Source organism: Malaclemys terrapin, chromosome 20 (assembly GCF_027887155.1).
Source record: "Malaclemys terrapin pileata isolate rMalTer1 chromosome 20, rMalTer1.hap1, whole genome shotgun sequence".
NCBI lineage: Eukaryota > Metazoa > Chordata > Testudines > Emydidae > Malaclemys > Malaclemys terrapin.
The window spans coordinates 127,009-145,254 of NC_071524.1; the positions used below are offsets into that span (position 1 = coordinate 127,009).

At 60.3% G+C, this 18,246-nt stretch overlaps 1 protein-coding gene across 1 annotated transcript in view; it reads left to right on the forward strand.

Moving 5' to 3' along the window:
• Window positions 1-16,085, forward strand: part of LOC128826301 (immunoglobulin superfamily member 1-like) — a 57,478-nt gene extending 41,393 nt beyond the window's left edge. The window contains exons 3-9 of the mRNA XM_054009548.1: window positions 7,003-7,293; window positions 8,162-8,446; window positions 9,502-9,792; window positions 11,046-11,336; window positions 13,448-13,720; window positions 14,774-15,064; window positions 15,772-16,085. Of these exons, the coding sequence (XP_053865523.1) occupies window positions 7,003-7,293; window positions 8,162-8,446; window positions 9,502-9,792; window positions 11,046-11,336; window positions 13,448-13,720; window positions 14,774-15,064; window positions 15,772-15,776 (1,727 nt within the window). The 3' untranslated portion in view covers window positions 15,777-16,085. The remainder of the gene's footprint in view (window positions 1-7,002; window positions 7,294-8,161; window positions 8,447-9,501; window positions 9,793-11,045; window positions 11,337-13,447; window positions 13,721-14,773; window positions 15,065-15,771) is intronic.
• The last annotated feature ends 2,161 nt before the right edge of the window (window positions 16,086-18,246 follow it).

Below are 18,246 nucleotides of genomic sequence, written 5' to 3' on the forward strand. Positions count from 1 at the left end.
AGATGGTCTTTGGTTCCAGTCCAGTTCCAATCCAGAGAGGGACTCACAGGTTAAGAGAGGAAGGAGGTGCTGGATATCAGCATGTGTCCTGAGAATGCTGGGAGTTCAGGTTTGCAGGGCAGGATCAGGGTTGGCAGGTTTGTAGAAATTTTGGTGGTGCCCAGAACCCGCCCCCACCCAAACTCTGCCCCCCCACCTGCCCAAGGCTCTGGGAGGGAGTTTGGGTGAGGGAGGAGGTCTGGGGTGCAGGCCCTAGGCTGGGGCAGTTGATTGGGGTGCAGGCTCTGGGAGGCAGTTTGGGGATGGGAGGGGTGCAGAGGGATGGGGTGCAGGGGTGAGCGCTGTGGGTTGTGGCTGCAGCTGAGGGGTTTGGAGTGTTGGAGGGGCTCGGGGCGAGAGTAGGGGTGAGGGCTCTGTCTGGGTCTGGGAATGGGAGGTTTGGGGTGTGGGAGAGGCTCAGGGTGAGAGTAGGAGTGTGGGGGGTGAGGGCACTGGCTGGGGCTGGGGATAAGATGTTTGGGGTGCTGGAGGGGCTCAGGGCTGGGGCAGAGGGTCAGGGTGTGGGGGGATGAGGGCTCTGGCTGGGACTGGGGATAAGGTGTTTGGGGTGCTGGAGGGGCTCAGGGCTCGGGCAGCGGGTTGAGGGTGTGGTGGGGGTGAAAGCTCTGACTGGGGGTGTGGGCTCTGAGGTGGGGCAGGGCTGGGGATGAGTTTGTTGCGGAGTATTGGGGGACTCAGGGCCCTGCAACCCGGCTTCCTGCGATTCATCATGACTCTCAGCCAGCCAGTAAAGCAGAAGGTTTATTTGGATGACAGGAATACAGTCCAAGACAGGTCTTGCAGGCACAGACAACAGGGCCCCCCTCAGTTAGGTCCAGCTTGGGGTCCCAGGGCATGCCAGCCCACCCCCCTTTGGGGGGTCAGAGCCATCTCTGCCCCCCAGCCATCTCTCCAGCCTCCTTCTAGCCTGCTTCCAGCACTCTCCTTTTTCGACCCCTCCCACAGCCTTTGTTCAGTTTCCCGGGCTAAGGAGTCGCCTCCCCTTCAACCCCTTCCTGGGTTCTCATGTTACACACTCAGGTATGCGCCCTCGGGCGCCCTCGGGCAGATCCCATCCTGCAATGCAGACTATCCCAGCACACTCCCCTGTCAGCATTCACAGACCACCGTGAGAACAGGCCCAGTTCGTCACATCTCTCCCCCCTTCGAGACCGAACTGAGCAGGGTCACTTTAGCCAGTGACCTGGGGAAGTTCGAACCTACCCCCGTTCCCATGGATGCCCCCGCATCCCTCCCATTCCTTGGTGAGAATTACACCAGGCCCCTCCAGTTTCACGCCCCCCCTTAGGTCGGGGGTGCTTGATGGCACTCGCAGTTCGCATGTGGGAAGGTTTATGCGGCCTGCGCCCTTTTCCCACCCCCATACCTCTGGGGCTCCAACTGGGCTGTGGTCTTCTCCCAGCGCTCCAGTCTGGAGGTCTGTGCTTTGGGCTCTCTTGGTTTAGAGCCGCCCTTTTAACCTTGGCCACCCTCCGAAAAGGCTCCTCTATGCTGGGCAAGGGTCCTAAAGCTGTTTTCCCCTTGTCCCAGGCCTTCCTCCCCCTCTGACAGGGGTCACAGGATCCGCAGTACTGTCGGACAGTAACAAAGACCCCAGGCCAGTAAAAGCTCCGTAGCAGCCTCTGCTGGGTACGCCAGGTTCCCTGGTGCCCTGAGAGGGGAATATCATGGGCCCGGCACAGCAGCTGGCGGCGATACTTCTGGGGTACCACCAGCTGCCTCCTGATCCCCCCTGACTCCATTTTCCCTGGGGGAGCCCATTCTCGGTACAGGAACCCCTTCTCCCACAGGAACCTTTTCCGGCCACCTCGTCCCATGGTCTGTACCGCATTGAGGTCGGCCAGGTCCCTTATCTTCCGCAAGGAGGGATCTCTCTGCAACTCGGCCTGGAACTCAGCAGCTGGGACGGGGATGGCCACCTGCTCTTTCTCGCCCGCTGGGTCCGAAGCTGCAGCCTCCCTGAGCCGCGTCCCTGGGCGTTCCCTCCCCACCAGGTTAGAGTCCCGCGCCTCAGGCAAGGCACCCCCCCCAAGGCCAGGGCGCAGTGCCCCTCGCCGGCTCTGACCGCGGGTCACAACTAAGGCGGTCTGGGGGCTGCTGGGCCAGTCCTCTAGGTCCCCCCCCATCAACACCTCAGTGGGCAAATGGTGGTGCACTCCCACGTCCTTGGGGCCCTCCTTGGCCCCCCATTTCAGGTGTACCCTCGCTACGGGAACCTTGAATGGGGTCCCGCCCACCCCGGTCAGGGTCAGGAAGGTGTTGGGCACCACCCGATCTGGGGCCACCACCTCGGGCCGGGCCAGTGTCACCTCTGCGCCCGTGTCCCAGTAACCATAAACTTCCTTCCCATCCACCTCCAGGGGAACAAGGCACTCGCTCCGCAGGGACAGCCCCGCGCCAACCCTGTAAACGGAGAACTTTGAATCCGGAGCATCTGGCCCCCCAGAGAAGCTGGCCTGGGGCTCTCCTCCCTCCTTAGCAGGTGGTACTCTGCCAGCCCCCCTTCCCTGGGAATGCTGCCTCTCGCCGGGCTGGGTCTCTACCCAGTCAACCCTCTGTGGGTTCGGCCTGCTCAGTCTGTCCCTGAGCCTGGGGCACTGGGCCCGTATGTGGCCCTTTTGGCCACAGTGGTAGCAGCCCATGTCCCCTGGGTCCCCTTGAGTGGGTCGGATGGTCCTGATGCCGGATGTTCCCCTCTGATGGGGTTTTTCTGTATTTTCCCACGGGGAGGTCCCATGGTGACTCTCTCTCTGCGTTGTGGTGGGATTGCTCCTTTGGGACTCCTCCCTGCCACCCCCTGACCGGCTCTTTACAAACTCATCAGCCAGCTGCCCGGCGTGTCGCGGGTTCTCTGGCTTTCGGTCCACCAACCACAGCCTCAGGTCGGATGGGCACCGCTCATACAGTTGCTCCAGTACCAGCAGTTTAATCAGGTCCTCCTTCGTCTGGGCCCCACCAGCCCACTTGCTGGCGTATCTTTCCATGCGGGCGGCTAGTTGCAGATATGAGATCTCAGGGGTTTTATCTTGACTCCGGAACCTTTCCCGGTACATCTCAGGAGTCAGCCCAAACTCTCGTAGCAGGGCCTTTTTGAATAGTTCGTAGTCCCCTTTCTCTGCCTCTCCCAGTTGGCGGTACAATGCCACGGATTTGGGGTCCAGTAAGGGGGTAAGGACCCGGAGTCTGTCCGCGGGATCCACCCGGTGCAGCTCGCAGGCCGTCTCAAAGGCCTCCAGGAAGTCATCCATGTCCTCCCCCTCCTTGTATGGGGCCATGATGCACTTATCAAAGCTCCGTGCAGTCCTGGGTCCCCCCTCACTCACCGCAGCCGGGGGTTCGCTGCCCTTCAATCTCGCCAGTTCCAGGTCATGCTGACGCTGTCTCTCATTCTCCTGTCTCTGTCTCTCATTCTCCTCCCGTTCCTGCTGACGCTGTCTCTCTTTCTCCTCCCGTTCACGCTGATGCTGTCTCTCTTTCTCCTCCCGTTCATGCTGTCTCTGTCTCTCTTTCTCCTCCCGTTCATGCTGTCTCTGTTGTTCACGATCCTCCAGCTCTCTCAGTTTTAGCTCTTTCTCCCATTCCAGCCAATTCCGCTCCCCGGATGCCGAACGTCGCCGGGAGGATCCTCTGCTGGCCGGCGAGCTTCGCCGGGGGGACCCCCTGCTGGCCGGGGGGGCCACGGCGCCTTCGGTATTTGCTGGGCTCCTCCCCACCCTTCCCCTAGGCATAGGAAGGAGGGGTCTCGGGACGCCCTCAGCAGCCGGCTGACCACTCCCAGCTGGGACAGACACTGGTGCCTGCGCTGCATTTGCCAGGCTGCTTCCCTGAGACACAGGGATCAGTTCATTCGCGCGATCTTCTGCCTCCAGCTGGGCAATGAGCTGTTCTTTGGTGAGCCTCCCAATGCGCAGCCGCCTCTGCTTGCACAGCTCCACCAGGTCGCTCTTAAGCCGCTTGGCATACATCTTCCTGCTGGCCACTCACCGGCCTGTGTGCTCACAGCTCCCCACAGTTCCCAGGGGGCCCCCTAGTGTTCCAGCCCTTCTCGAGGTCACCACCTCTCTGCCAGGGTCGAGCTGCAGACTCCTCCGCCCCTGGGACCACTCGCTGCGATCCCCTCGGGGGACCCTGTTACTGCAAAAGTCCTTCTCGCTGGTCACACACTCCCAGGGGTAATAACCGTCTCTCTCTCACTCTTCAGCGCGCCTGGTCCCCGTCAATCCCCCTTCGTTTTACTGCTCCCCAGTCACTTACTGCAGGAAGCGCCGTCCACGGGGTGCAGTAGATCCCACCGCTGCCACCAGTTGTTGCGGAGTATTGGGGGACTCAGGGCCCTGCACCCCCGGCTTCCTGCGATTCATCATGACTCTCAGCCAGCCAGTAAAGCAGAAGGTTTATTTGGATGACAGGAATACAGTCCAAGACAGGTCTTGCAGGCACAGACAACAGGGCCCCCCTCAGTTAGGTCCAGCTTGGGGTCCCAGGGCATGCCAGCCCACCCCCCTTTGGGGGGTCAGAGCCATCTCTGCCCCCCAGCCATCTCTCCAGCCTCCTTCTAGCCTGCTTCCAGCACTCTCCTTTTTCGACCCCTCCCACAGCCTTTGTTCAGTTTCCCGGGCTAAGGAGTCACCTCACCTTCAACCCCTTCCTGGGTTCTCATGTTACACACTCAGGTATGCGCCCTCGGGCGCCCTCGGGCAGATCCCATCCTGCAATGCAGACTATCCCAGCACACTCCCCTGTCAGCATTCACAGACCACCGTGAGAACAGGCCCAGTTCGTCACAAGGCAGGCTGCTCCGGGTCAGGGGACAGAGAGGAGGACTCCCCCCAGCCCTTTCCCTGCTAGCAGCAGCAAACTCTGGGGGAGGAGCCCCCCTTTCCTGCCCCCCCAGCAGCACACTCACCCCACCACTGTCACTGCATGTGCTCCTAGGGTCCCTCTCAGGTCCAGGAATCTCCCTCGCCTCCCCCATGGTGGGTGCCGGGGGTTGCTGCGTGCGCCTCCTCCCCTGCTGTTGCCCCTGACTGTAGCCCCACAGGGGGTGAGGGATGGGGCTGCCTCCTTGCCCAGCATGGGGCAGGAGCAGTGACTGCGGGTGGGGGGGCCTCCTGTGCTCCTGGAGAGTCTTGCTAGAAAAGGGAAGGGTCTGAGGGGGAAGGTCAGGCTCAGAGTCAGGGGAGAAGGGGGCACGAGCACCCTGCGGCAGGGAGGCAGCATGGAGCTGCTCTGCTCCAGGGCCAGGAATGGGGGGGGAAAGCAAGTCGGGGTTGGGGGACACTCGGGGGGGGGGGCGCAGGTGGGGCCAGAGGGGAGATCACCCAGGTTATAAATATCTCAGTGCCAGCAGCTTTTTTTCCCTCTCCACCACTTTCTGCACCCTCCCAACTTTGCGTGCCTGAGGCAAGTGCCTCACTTGCCTCGCCCTTGTTATGGCGGGCCCAGGGTTTCCTGGGCTTTGCAGGGACCTCTGCTTGCTTTGCCTGCCGTAGATTTCACCTGCAGATTAGAGCCAACATATGATAGATGCAGGAAGAGACGACACATCGTCCACTTCCTGTAGCTGGAGCCACCAGCTGAGTTCCTCATTTGGGGCTTGGTTGAGTTGGGCTTCGGGGTGTTGGTGGCAGCGCTGAGGGGCCCCTGGCTGCCCCCATCATGGCATCTGCTCTCACTGTCTTCTTCCTCAGTGAGTATCGAATAAAGCCAGGGTGTGTGCCCATGGGGGGATCTGAGACTAGGGCGTGTGCCCATGGGGGGTGGGATCTGAGACCAGGGCGTGTGCCCATGGAGGGATCTGAGACCAGGGTGTGTGCCCATGGGGGGTGGGATCTGAGACCAGGGCGTGTGCCCATGGAGGGATCTGAGACCAGGGAGTGTGCCCATGGGGTGTGGGATCTGAGACCAGGGTGTGTGCCCATGGGGGGATCTGAGACCAGGGCGTGTGCCCATGGGGGATGGGATCTGAGACCAGGGCGTGTGCCCATGGGGGGTGGGATCTGAGACCAGGGAGTGTGCCCATGGAGGGATCTGAGACCAGGGTGTAGGATCCAGTTGCTTTGGTATCTGGTCACTAACGAGCCGTCTCCTCTCCAGGCTGCTGGCTGGCCGGGCACAGCAGCGTGTGGGGAGGTGAGTATCAGTTTGTGGGGAGGACGATAACATCAAGGACGGGGGAGGGGATATGTGGGGTGGAGAAAAGAGGAACTGAGCCCTGAACCTTCCCCCAAACTCAACCCAAACTCCCCCCGTGAGCTCAGACCCGGCCCCGTTCTTCTGTGAACCTCCCCAGTCCTGGCCCCACTAGGGAATAACTAGGAGCTGACTCTGGCTCGAGGGGTCTGACGAAGCAGACGGGAACCATCCTCTAGTTTAATGTCCTGCCCCCACCCCCCCGCCCCCAGGCTGTGAGGAATGAGCGGGGGCAGCAGGTGGATTTATTTCAGCTCATACAAACGCTAACAGGGCCCATCCATGGGCTCTAGATCCCCTCGGGGAACTGAAACATTCACGGTCAGTGCAGCCGCAGGCAGAACCCCCAGAACCTCCCCTGCCCCGAGATCCACCCCAACACCTCCCTCCCCTGCACTCACAGCCTCACCCCCCGATCCCTAGGTCTGGGGAAAGGTGGGTCTTGTGAGATTCCTGCCGGTCACAGACTCTATTTCCAACCCCGGGGTGGGGGGCAGAGCTGCAGGGGGCCCACTGTTCAGGCTCCCTGGCTGGCCTCAGGCGGGGTGGGAGGAGGCAGGGGATCACTCATGCAGCCGGAACCTGAGCAACGTCTGGGTGAACCCCCTGCCCCCAAGCCCCATGGGCAGGCAGTGCCAACCCTGGTAGGGGACAGACTCCTAGAGAGGCCAAATGACGGATGGACTGAATTGGGGTGGGGGGCAGGGGCTGTGTCTCCCCTGTTTAACTCCTGTCTCTTGTTGAAAGCAGGGCATGAATTTCTCAAACCCACCGTCTGGGTGAGCCCCAGCAGGGTGGTGGCACTCGGGGGAAACGTCACCATCTGCTGTGAGGGTTTGTACCCGGGCATGGAGTTCTTTCTGCGTAAAACTGGACAACTGAACCCGCAGAGGCAGCCAGTGCCTGATGGGACCGTGGCTGAATTTCCCATCGCCAGTGTCGGCCGGGAAGATGGAGGGAGCTACACCTGCGACTATCGCTCCATAACGGAACAGAATCGCACATCGCATCCCAGCGACTCCGTCGAGATCATTGTTGGAGGTGAGGGGCCCAGCTCAGGGCCTGGGCTCCCAGCCCCACACCCAGCCAGACCCACAGGGGGTCTCTGCACTGATAGGACGCTCAGAGCCAGGCTCTGCCCTGATCTCTGGGCCCAGCAAAGGGGACGCCTGGCCGGGGAGTGGTGACAGAGTCACTTGGGGGTTCCCCAGCCAGGAGGAAGAAGCAGCCACTGGAGATTTGGGGCAGAGGAAGGCCGGGGGCTGTGGCTGGGGGCTGTGGCTGCCCTGGCCTAGCACAGGGCTGGGGTCACCCGGGCCGACCAGCGCAGCTGGAGCTGCTCAGCATCGCACGGCTGGAACTGGAGTCGGTTGGCTGGCTGGGGCTGACCTGGGCCTGGGGCTGTGCCGGGGGTCCTCTGCAGATGAGGATGGTGGGCTGGCTCGGGGTTCTGGCCACCCGGGGTTTCTCCGGCCAGGGGAGGGGGTGGCGAGGGGCACTCAGGGCTCCTGCCACTAGAAGCGGGGCCTTGTGCAGTGTGTGTGTCTGTGTGTGTGTGTGTGGGGGGGAGGTTCCAGGGCTAGCCTCCTGGAAAGGGGGATACACCCATCGCCCATGGGGGATGGAGTCACTGGGGGGAACAGCAACCGCTGGAGATTGAGGGAGGGGGGATCCCTGTCCCTGGGGGAGCTGTGGAGCAGGGGACCTTTCCCAGGGGGATACTCCCCATCGCGGGGGATGCACAGAGGGCTCGGGGCCCAGGCTCTGCTCAGCCAGCCCCTCCCCACTCCCCTGGAAACCTAGCACTCAGTTGGGAGCTGTGCTGGGGAGGGGCTGGTAGCTGGGTTGTCGTGTCGGCCCCTCACCGACCGAGATCTGCGTCTCACGGCCTGTCTGCTTCCCACTGCAGAGCCCAACTACACCAAACCCACCATCTCCATGACACCCAGCAAAGAGGTCCCCCTGGGGCGATCTGTGAGCGTCTGGTGTCAGGGGCAGGGCCAGGGAGTGAAGATCGTGCTGAATAAAGATGGACGTTATTTCTCACCTGTGGATTCGGATGGATCGAAGGTTGTGTTTTCCGTCAGCAATGTGAGCCGGGAGGAGGGCGGGAGTTACAGCTGCTCCTATTACAGCAAATTGGAGCCTTTCGCCGTGTCGTACCCCAGCGACCCCGTGGAGCTGGTGGTGAGAGGTGAGGGGCCCGGCTCGGCGTCCCTGTTCCCAGCTCCACCCCCAGCCAGACCCTCACGGGGGCTCGGTGCCAGTGGGACACTCAGAGCCAGGCACTGCCCTGAGCCCTGACCCCGCAGAGGGGATGCCCGGCTGGGGAGTGGGGACGGAGTCACTGGGGGGTTCCCCAGCCGGGGGTAGCAGCAGCCCTGGAGGCTACTTTAACGCTGTCTCCAGTTTGTATGAACTGTGCGTCACTATTTAATCCCATCCTCTCTGTTCTCCAGGCACTGCCCCAGGCAGTGCCCCGGCCTGGGCTGAATGAGGCCGGGGCTGCAGGAGAAGCAGTGGCTTGGTGGACATGGCACTGGGCTGGGACCCAGGAGATCTGGCCCAGCTCCTGGCTCGGCCACGGACACTGTGTGATGGGAGCACGTCTCGGTTTTCAAAAGTGTCCTTCATTGTGGGTGGCCTCAATCTTCAGGGTTCTCAGGCCGAGCGCCCACAAACCGAGACGCCCACAGTTAGCGGAGACCTCTGCAAACGCTGGCCTCAATAGCGCTGGATCCCTTGTGTTGCAGGTGCATGTAGGGCCCCCGCCATAATCAGGGCCCTGTTGTGCCAGGCGCTGCATAAACACAGAGCGAAGAGACAGTCCCTTCCCCTGGGAGCTCACTGAGGAAAGTGACTATGTCTGTGCCTCAGTTTCCCGCTATGTAGAATGGGAGGCTGACTCCCTTTTTGTGTGCAGCTCGGGGCGTGTGGTGCTGGGCGGTGCCGGGCACCAGACACAAGCCCATGAGTCACTCTGTGCTCGCGGGGCTAGATGCAGTGAATGAGGCGGGGGCCACACACGGGCATATGAGGATCCCAAGCACTAGGGAGCTACGGCTCTGCATCCGTGGGGCTGGGAGCCCAGCTCGCAGGGCCGGGATTCTGGGTGGGGGGAACTCTGGGGTCTGGGAGAGAATCTCTGCCCGGGGGCCCCAGGATCTGTCCATGGCTGCAGCCGTCCGGGGAGGCCGGGGCTGGGTGGGTGCCCGTGTCTGGCTCTCACAGCCTGTCTCCTGTGCACAGATCCCAACTTACCCAGACCCTCCATCTCTCTGAGCCCCACTGGGGTCACCGCCCCAGGGGCAGACGTCACCATCCGGTGTCAGGGGCAGCGCTGGGACGTGAGGTTCTTCCTGCACAAGGCTGGAGACCTGAACCCGCCGCGACACATGGACCCTGCTGGGGCCGGGGCCGAGTTCCGCATCCCCACCGTGGGCCTGCAGCACAAAGGGAAATACAACTGCAACTACCGGCTCCAATCACAGCCCTTCGTCTCCTCGGAGCCCAGCGACTCAGTGGAGCTGGTGGTAGCAGGTGAGGGGCCCGTCTCGACATCCCCATTCCCAGCCCCACATCCAGCCAGACCCTCGCGGGGGGGCTCCATGCTGCTAGGATGCTCAGAGCCAGGCTCTGCCCGGTAAGAGATACAGCTGTTCCTATCACAGCAGATCGGAGCCATTCACCGTGTCATACCCCAGCGACCCCATGGAGCTGGTGGTGGAAGGTGAGGGGGCCGGCTCGGTGTCCCCGTTCCCAGCCCCACCCCCAGCCAGACCCTCACGGGTGCTCGGTGCCAATGGGACACTCAGAGCCAGGCTCTGTCCGTAGACCTGACCCCACAGAGGGAATGCCCGGCTGGGGAGTGGGGACGGAGTCCCTGGGGGGTTCCCCAGCTAGAGGGGAGCAGCAGCCCTGGAGGTGACTTTAACGCTATCCCCAGTTTGTATGAACCGTGAGTCGCTATTTAATCCCGTGAGCCCCTCCCATCTGTTCTCCAGCGCCCGCCCCAGGCAGTGCCCCGGCCCGTGCTGAATGAGGCAGGGGCTGCAGGAGAAGCAGTGGCTTGGTGGACACAGTGCTGGGCTGGGACCCAGGATATCTGGCCTAGGTCCTGGCGTGGCCACGGACACTGTGTGATGGAAGCACATCATGGTTTTCAAAAGTGTCCTTCATTGTGGGGGGCCCTCAAACTTCAGGGTTCTCAGGCCGAACGCCCACAAACCGATATGCCCACAGTTAGCGGAGACCTCTAAAAAGGCTGGCCTCAATAGCGCTGGATCCCTTGTGTTGCAGGTGTATGTAGGGCCCCCGCCATGATCAGGGCCCTGTTGTGCCAGGCGCTGCATAAACAGAGCGAAGAGACAGTCCCTTCCCCTGGGAGCTCACTGAGGAAAGTGACTATGTCTGTGCCTCAGTTTCCCGCTATGTAGAATGGGAGGCTGACTCCCTTTTTGTGTGCAGCTCAGGGCCTGTGGTGCTGGGTGGTGCCAGGCACCAGAGACCAGCCCGTGAGTCGCTCTGTGCTCTGGGGGGTGGATGCAGTGAATGAGGCAGGGGCCACACATGGGCATATGAAGATCCCAAGAACTAGGGAGCCATGGCTCGGTGTCTGTGGGGCTGGGAGCCCAGCTCGCAGGGCCGGGATTGTGGGTGGGGGGAGCTGTGGGATCTGGGAGAGAATCTCTGCTCGGGGGCCCCAGGATCTGTCCATGGCTGCAGCCAGCCGGGGAGGCCGGGGCTGGGCGGGTGCCCGTGTCTGGCTCTCACAGCCTGTCTCCTGTGCGCAGATCCCAGCTTACCCAGACCCTCCATCTCTCTGAGCCCCACTGGGGTCACCGCCCCAGGGGCAGACGTCACCATCCGGTGTCAGGGGCAGCGCCGGAATGTGACGTTCTTCCTGCACAAGCCTGGAGGCCTGAACCCGCAGCAACACATGGACCCTGCTGGGGATGGGGCCGAGTTCGGCATCCCCACCGTGGGTCGGCAGCATGGAGGGAACTACACCTGCAGCTACCGGCTCCGATCAGAGCCCTTCATCTCTTCAGAGCCCAGTGACCCCATGCAGCTGGTGGTAGCAGGTGAGGGGCCCGGCTCGACGTCCCTGCTCCGAGCCCCACACCCAGCCAGTCTCTCGCGGGGGCTCCATGCTGGTAGGAGGCTCAGAGCCAGGCTCTGCCCTAAGCCCTGGGCCCAGCAGAGGGGACGCCCGGCCAGGGAGCGGGGACGACGTGGGTGGTGGTTATAATAGGCCAGGTAAAGCTCTGCCTACCCTGTCTGGAGTCGCTGCCGAGTAGGGTTACCATATTTCCACAATCAAAAAAGAGGACACTGGGTGGGGGGGAGCCCCGCTCTAGCCCCGCCCCTGCCGCATCCACTCCCTCCCACTTTCCACTGCCGCCCTCAGAACCTCCAAACCCCCCCGCTTCTTGTCCCCTGACTGCCCCCTGCTGAGAACCCCCCTCAACTGCCTCCCCCCAGGACCCTACCTGTCCCCTGACTGCCCCGACCCTTATCCACTCACATGGGTGGCAGGGTTCTAGACATTTTGGTGGTGCCCAGAACCCCCCCACCTGCCTAAGGCTCTGGGAGGGGAGTTGGGTGGGGGAAGGAGGTCTGGGGTGCAGGTATTGGGCTGGGGATTAGGTTGCAGGAGGGGTGCAGGGTGCAGGCTCTGGGATAGAGTTTGGGTGCTGGGTGCAGGCTCTGGGCTGGGGCAGGGGGTGGGTGTGCTGGAGGGGGTTAGGGGTGCAGGCTCTGGGATGGAGTTTGGGGGTGGGAGGTAGTGCAAAGGGAGGGGGTGCAGACCTTGGGAGGGAGTTTGAGGGCAGTAGGGGGTGTGTGGGAAAGTGGGAGGGGGTTTGGGAGGGAGTTTGGGGATAGGAGGGGATGCAGGGGTGAGGGCTGTGGGGCTGAGGATGAGGGGTTCATGATGCAGGAGGGGGCTCAGGGCTGGGGCAGAGGATTAGGGTGTGGGGGAATGAGGGCTCTGACTGGGGCTGGGGATGAGGGGTTTGGGACATTGGAGAGGCTCAGGGCTAGGATGGAAGGGCAGGGTATGGGCAGCCTGTCTTGCCTTTAGTGATGGGGGGCACTAGGACCCAGGGGCAGCAGACAGCAGTTGCTGCTGGCTCTGGCAGTAGAAGCAGGCAGGGGAGAGGCAGGCAGGGAGGGGGGGACCCACCGGGGGGAGGGATGCACGGAGGGGGAGTGGCAGGTGGAGGCCGGGGACCCATCCAACCCTCCCCCTGCTCCCTGACTGCCCCCGGGACTCCCCTTACCATGCCCATGTCCATGTGTAGGCAAAACACGCTGCAGGCAGCACGGGGGAGCAGGGGAGGGGCTCTGGCTGCTGGAGGCCAATGGAAGAGGCTCAATCAGGCCCAGCCACCCAATCAGCCACGCCACACTCTGCATGGAAGGGAGGGGGGGGCGGGGAAAAATCCCGGACCTTTTAACCTTGTTACCAATTCCTCCCAGACGCAAAAGCTGGACATGTCTGGGGAAATATGGAAGGATGGTAACCCCACTGCCGAGGGACGCTGGGCTGTGGTTGGCTAGCTGGCCGGGGCCTGGGGCTGGGGGCTGCTCTGGCCTAGCACAGGGCTGGGGTCACCCGGGCCGGCTGGCGCCGCTGGGGTTCTTGGCATCGCATGACGGGGCTCAGGTTGGTTGGGTAGATGCGTCTGACCCGGGACTGGGGCTGTGCCTGGGGTCCTCTGGTGGCGGGGGTGGGGGGCTGTCTTGGGGTTCCGGCAGGTCCGGGGGTTCTCTGGCTGGGGCAAGGGGTGGCGAGGGGCATTCAGGGCTCCTGCTACTAGAAGCGGGGCCTTGTGCAGGGGGGGGCCGGGGTTGCAGGGCTAGCCTCCCGGAAAGGGGGGTCCAGCCCATGGGGGATGGAGTCATTGGGGGGAGCAGCAGCCGCTGGAGATTTCAGTCCGAGGGAGGGGGGATCCCTGGCTCCAGGGGAAGCTGCGGAGCAGGGGGCCTTTCCCAGGGGGATACTCCCCATCTCCGGGGACACACAGAGCTTTTGGGGCCTAGGGGCTGCTCAGCCAGCCCCTCCCCACTCCCCTGCACGCCCAGCACTCAATGGGGAGCTGTGCGGGGGAGGGGCCGGTGGCTGGGTCGCCGTGTCAGCCCCTCCCCACCCAGGGTCTGTGTCTCACGGCCTGTCTCCTTCTGCTCCCAGAGCCCACTCTGCCCAAGCCCATCATCAGCCCCAGTGGGGAGGTCTCCCTGGGGGGAGCTGTGTCCGTCCAGTGTTGGGGGCAGGGCCCGGGCGTGCGGATCGTGCTGAATAAAGGGGGACGCCATGTTGCACACGTGGATTCGGAGAAGTTGAAATTTCTGTTTCCCATCAACAACGTGCGCCGGGAGCAGGGCGGGAACTATAGCTGCTCCCATCACAGCAGGTCGGAGCCGTTCGTCAGGTGGAGCGAGTCTGTGGAGCTGGTGGTGAGAGGTGAGGGGCCCGTCTCGCGTCCCTGTTCCTAGCTCCACCACCAGCCAGACCCTCACGGGGGCTCGGTGCCAATGGGACACTCAGAGCCAGGCTCTGCCCTGAGCCCTGACCCCGCAGAGGGGACGCCCGGCTGGGGAGTGGGGACGGAGTCACTGGGGGGTTCCCCAGCCAGGGGGGAGCAGCAGCCCTGGAGGCGACTTTAACGCTGTCCCCAGTTTGTATGAACTATTTAATCCCGTGAGCCCATCCCCTCTGTTCTCCAGGCCCCGCCCCAGGCAGTGCCCCGACCGGGGCTGAATGAGGCAGGGGCTGCAGGAGAAGCAGTGGCTTGGTGGACACGGCGCTGGGCTGGGACCCAGGAGATCTGGGCCAGCTCCTGCTGCGGACATAGACTCTGTGGGATGGGAGCACGTCGCGGTTTTCAAAAGTGTCCTTCATTGTGGGGGGGCCTCAATCTTCAGGGTTCTCAGGCCGAGCGCCCACAAACCGAGACGCCCACAGTTAGCGGAGACCTCTGCAAACGCTGGCCTCAATAGCGCTGGATCCCTTGTGTTGCGGGTGCATGTAGGGCCCCCGCCATGAGCAGGGCCCCTTTGTGCCAGGCGCTGCATAAACACAGAGTGAAGAGACAGTCCCGGCCCCTGGGAGCTCACTGAGGACAGTGAGGATGTCCGTGCCTCAGTTTCCCGCTATGTAGAATGGGAGGCTGACTTCCTTCTTGTGTCTGGCTCGGGGCCTGTGGTGCTGGGCGGTGCCGGGCACCAGAGACCAGCCCGTGAGTCGCTCTGTGCTCGGGGGGCTGGATGCAGTGAATGAGGCAGGGGCCACACATGGGCATATGAGGATCCCAAGAACTAGGGAGCCATGGCTCCATGTCTGTGGGGTTGGGAGCCCAGCTCGCAGGGCCGGGATTCTGGGTGGGGGGAACTCTGGGGTCTGGGAGAGAATCCCTGCCCGGGGCCCCTGGATCTGTCCATGGCTGCAGCTGGCCAGGGAGGCGGGGTCTGGGTGGGTGACCAGGTCTGGCTCTCACAGACTGTCTCCTGTGCGCAGATCCCAACTTACCCAGACCCTCCATCTCGCTGAGCCCCACTGGGGTCACCGCCCCAGGGGCAGACGTCACCATCCGGTGTCAGGGGCAGCGCCAGAACGTGACCTTCTTCCTGCACAAGGCTGAAGACCCGAGCCTGCAGCAACACATGGACCCTGCTGGGGATGGGGCCGAGTTCCACATCTCCACCGTGGGCCGGCAGCACGGAGGGAACTACAGCTGCAGCTACCGGCCCCGATCAGAGCCCTTCATCTCCTCACAGCCCAGCGACTCCGTGCAGCTGGTGGTAGCAGGTGAGGGACCCGGCTCGACGTCCCTGCTCCCAGCCCCACATCCACCCTTGTGGGGGGTTTCAGAGCGAGTCTGGGCTGTTGGAATTAGCGCCCCCTGGTTTGATACAGCCCCGCTTGCCAGACAAGCTCCCCCGTAGCTCTGTAGACACAGGGACGTTCCTACTCCCAAATAGGGACAGCCGCACCCAGACCTGCTCCGCAGTGACTCCAGGTGTGAATGGCACCTGGCTGGGGCAGGGACCGTCTCCTGGCCTTCCTCTGTTACAGGAAAACCCAAGGAAGTGAGTGCCCCGCCCAGCGAGGGAAGGGTTAAAGCCGCTGCTAAGCCGGGCTGGGAAGTGGTCATGGCTTGGATGGGAGACAGGGAAGGAAACCCAGGGGCTGGGGCAGAGTCCCAGAAGGGGGCGCACTCCCCTGGCAGTGAGAGCTGGCCCCAAAGCCCCTGGGCAGCACTAGGGGGCGCTGTGCTGCAGGGGGTGGGGCAGGGGGCTCGGTAGGGGGCGCTGTGCTGCCGGGGGCGGGAACCTGTCTCTAGGGTATCCAGGCTCAGCAGCTGGAGGGGGCGGGGCTCCCCCGGCAGAGCGTGGGGGGTAGAGATTCTGTCCTGGGCCCTCCCCTGTCCAGGCTGCCCTGTAGGGCAGAGGGGCAGGGCTGATACATGGGGATCCAGGTCGACTCATGGACAAATCTGCTTCATGTCTTTGCAGGGTAAGGACCAGCCCCGAGACAGAGCAGATGAGACCCCAGCTCTGCTTCCCACCCCAAACTACCTGCCCTAGGATTCAGGACTCCTGGGTTCTCTCCCCGGCTTGGGATGGGAAGTGTTGTCCAGTGGTTACACCAGGGGGGCGAGGAGTTTTTAATGTTGTATTTTTTAGTTATTTTCCTAACATAGGTTGATTCTCATTAGTTGATAACCATTAAAAATGTTGAATTGCAACTAAATATAGTTTTAACACTGAATTTGGTGCTTTTTCTTTTGCTAACTATGATGGCAAACTATATCTATCCACGTTGATTGAAGCAGTTATATGGAGTCATTTACATTTCTTCAGTCTAATTTTTACATTTTGATTATGTTGCAAAATGGCAAATGATACATTTATTTCCTAGATTATGATGATTTTTTTTCATCTGATTTGTCCAAGCTCTGTTTGGATGCAAATTCAAATGCACTCAAAAATGCACAGAAACAGCATTTTCAATATGTTTATTAATGAAATAAAACTACTTTAAATGTGCTGAATACATAATAACAAAAAAGTGGATCGAAACGTATTTTTCATTTGAACCTAACTGATGTAAGGAGGTATCTGCAGTTAGTGACATGAACTGATTGTTTCTAGTCATCGTATCTCTCAGATTTTAGATCCCCCACGTGTAGTATTTATTCATAGATTGGAAGTGGAAAAGAAGCTTTCCTGCTTTCTCAACTCCCCGTCAGTATCTGAAATTTGAATGAACGTGTCATTGAACTGAATTAGCTGAATACACTGAAATGAAGAAAATATTCTTTCTGTGCCTGCAGAAGAGGCTACTGTTATCAAAAGCTGGTTTTACCCTTTCAACAAACTCTGGTTCCAGGTGCTCAGACAACAACTTCCACAAATTCAGTGGTTTGACATCCATTAAAACTGGGCAGCAAACATGGACCAAAGTATAGCAAGTTTAGGCATTAACATGGGTTGTCATAATTTCCAATTTAATCCACAATAGTCTTGTTTAAAAAAAAAGACACATGTTTTTAATTTAAATGAAAATAATCCAATTGACATGTATCCCTTCTGCCCATCTAAGTTGGCAGCAACAAGGGCCGGGTTCTGTATCTAGGGGTTCTGTTTCAACAACGCAATGCAAAACCGGCTCGAGCCCCCACCCAGGGACCTGGGACAATTACATACCAGCCCCTGGGTGCCTCTAAAAGGCAATACTTCCCCTCTCACAAGTACAGAGTCTGAGTGTAACAGAAAATGTTTAATAACATGAGGTAAACGACATCAGCATTAAATTGGAAAAACACCACAAACAGGATTCATAACACAAACCATGAGCAAAAAACCCACCCCAGAAAATTGGGCTGTGTCCTTTCCCATTGGTTCTTGAAACCAGCAACCCAACTATCACCCAGAGTCCCCAAAGTCCAACACCCCCAAAGTCTCTTGGGTCCAGCAACCACTCAAAGTCCCAAAAGTCCAACAGACCCCAAAGTCTCTGTCCCTGGTCAGTGCAGCCCCGGAGTAAAAAAAGGGGGGGCACGCAGGGTGTTAAGGGGCACCTTACGTGATCCGAGGCCGGCTGGCCGTCTCTCCGTGGGGTTCCACCAAAGCCTTCACCACGAGCCAGTCCACTTCCTGCTGTCCCACAAGCTGCTCCGCTCCACTCCGAGCCGCTCCAGCCATCCCCGCAAACAGCTCGCTGCTCCTCCAGTCATCCCCATAAATTGCTCCACCAGCTGCTTAGCAACATAGCTTCAGGTTCCCTCACTAGTTAACACAGCACTCAGTGATCTCAGCTCTTAATAACTTTAGCTCTTTTGTGATTGCAGCTCTTAGCAATGTCAGCTCATAGTAGGGGAGCCCCAGTACTGGTGCACCATTGGCCCAAAGTGAATTCAGCTCAGCAGCCTGTAACTAGAACAGGAGTACTTGTGGCACCTTAGAGACTAACAAATTTATTAGAGCATAAGCTTTCGTGGACTACAGCCCACTTCTTCGGATGCATACAGAGAAGAAGTGGGCTGTAGTCCACAAAAGCTTATGCTCTAATAAATTTGTTAGTCTCTAAGGTACCACAAGTACTCCTGTTGTTTTTGCAGATACACACTAACACAGCTGCTACTCTGAAGCCTGTAACTAGACTCCTAATAGAATCAAAATTAGCTCTGACATTCAACAGCAGAGAGGTAGTAGTGCAATTGGTGTTTCAAACTCTTAGACAGGACCCATACTATCAGATATAAACACCTACCCCCATCCTCCCTCAATTTGCTGGGTTTTGTAACCCATCCCCTTGTCAAGCAAGTGCTACATAGGTAATGGTGAAGGACTCACTCAGTCCTTCTGTCATACAACAGTTCCACTGGCCTTGATTCACAGAATCAGGGTAACAAAGCTTTATTCTTCCTGCCCCAATAACAGAGAAGCTGGGGATCCCACACCAGCCAAAGTAACCACTTTGAGTTG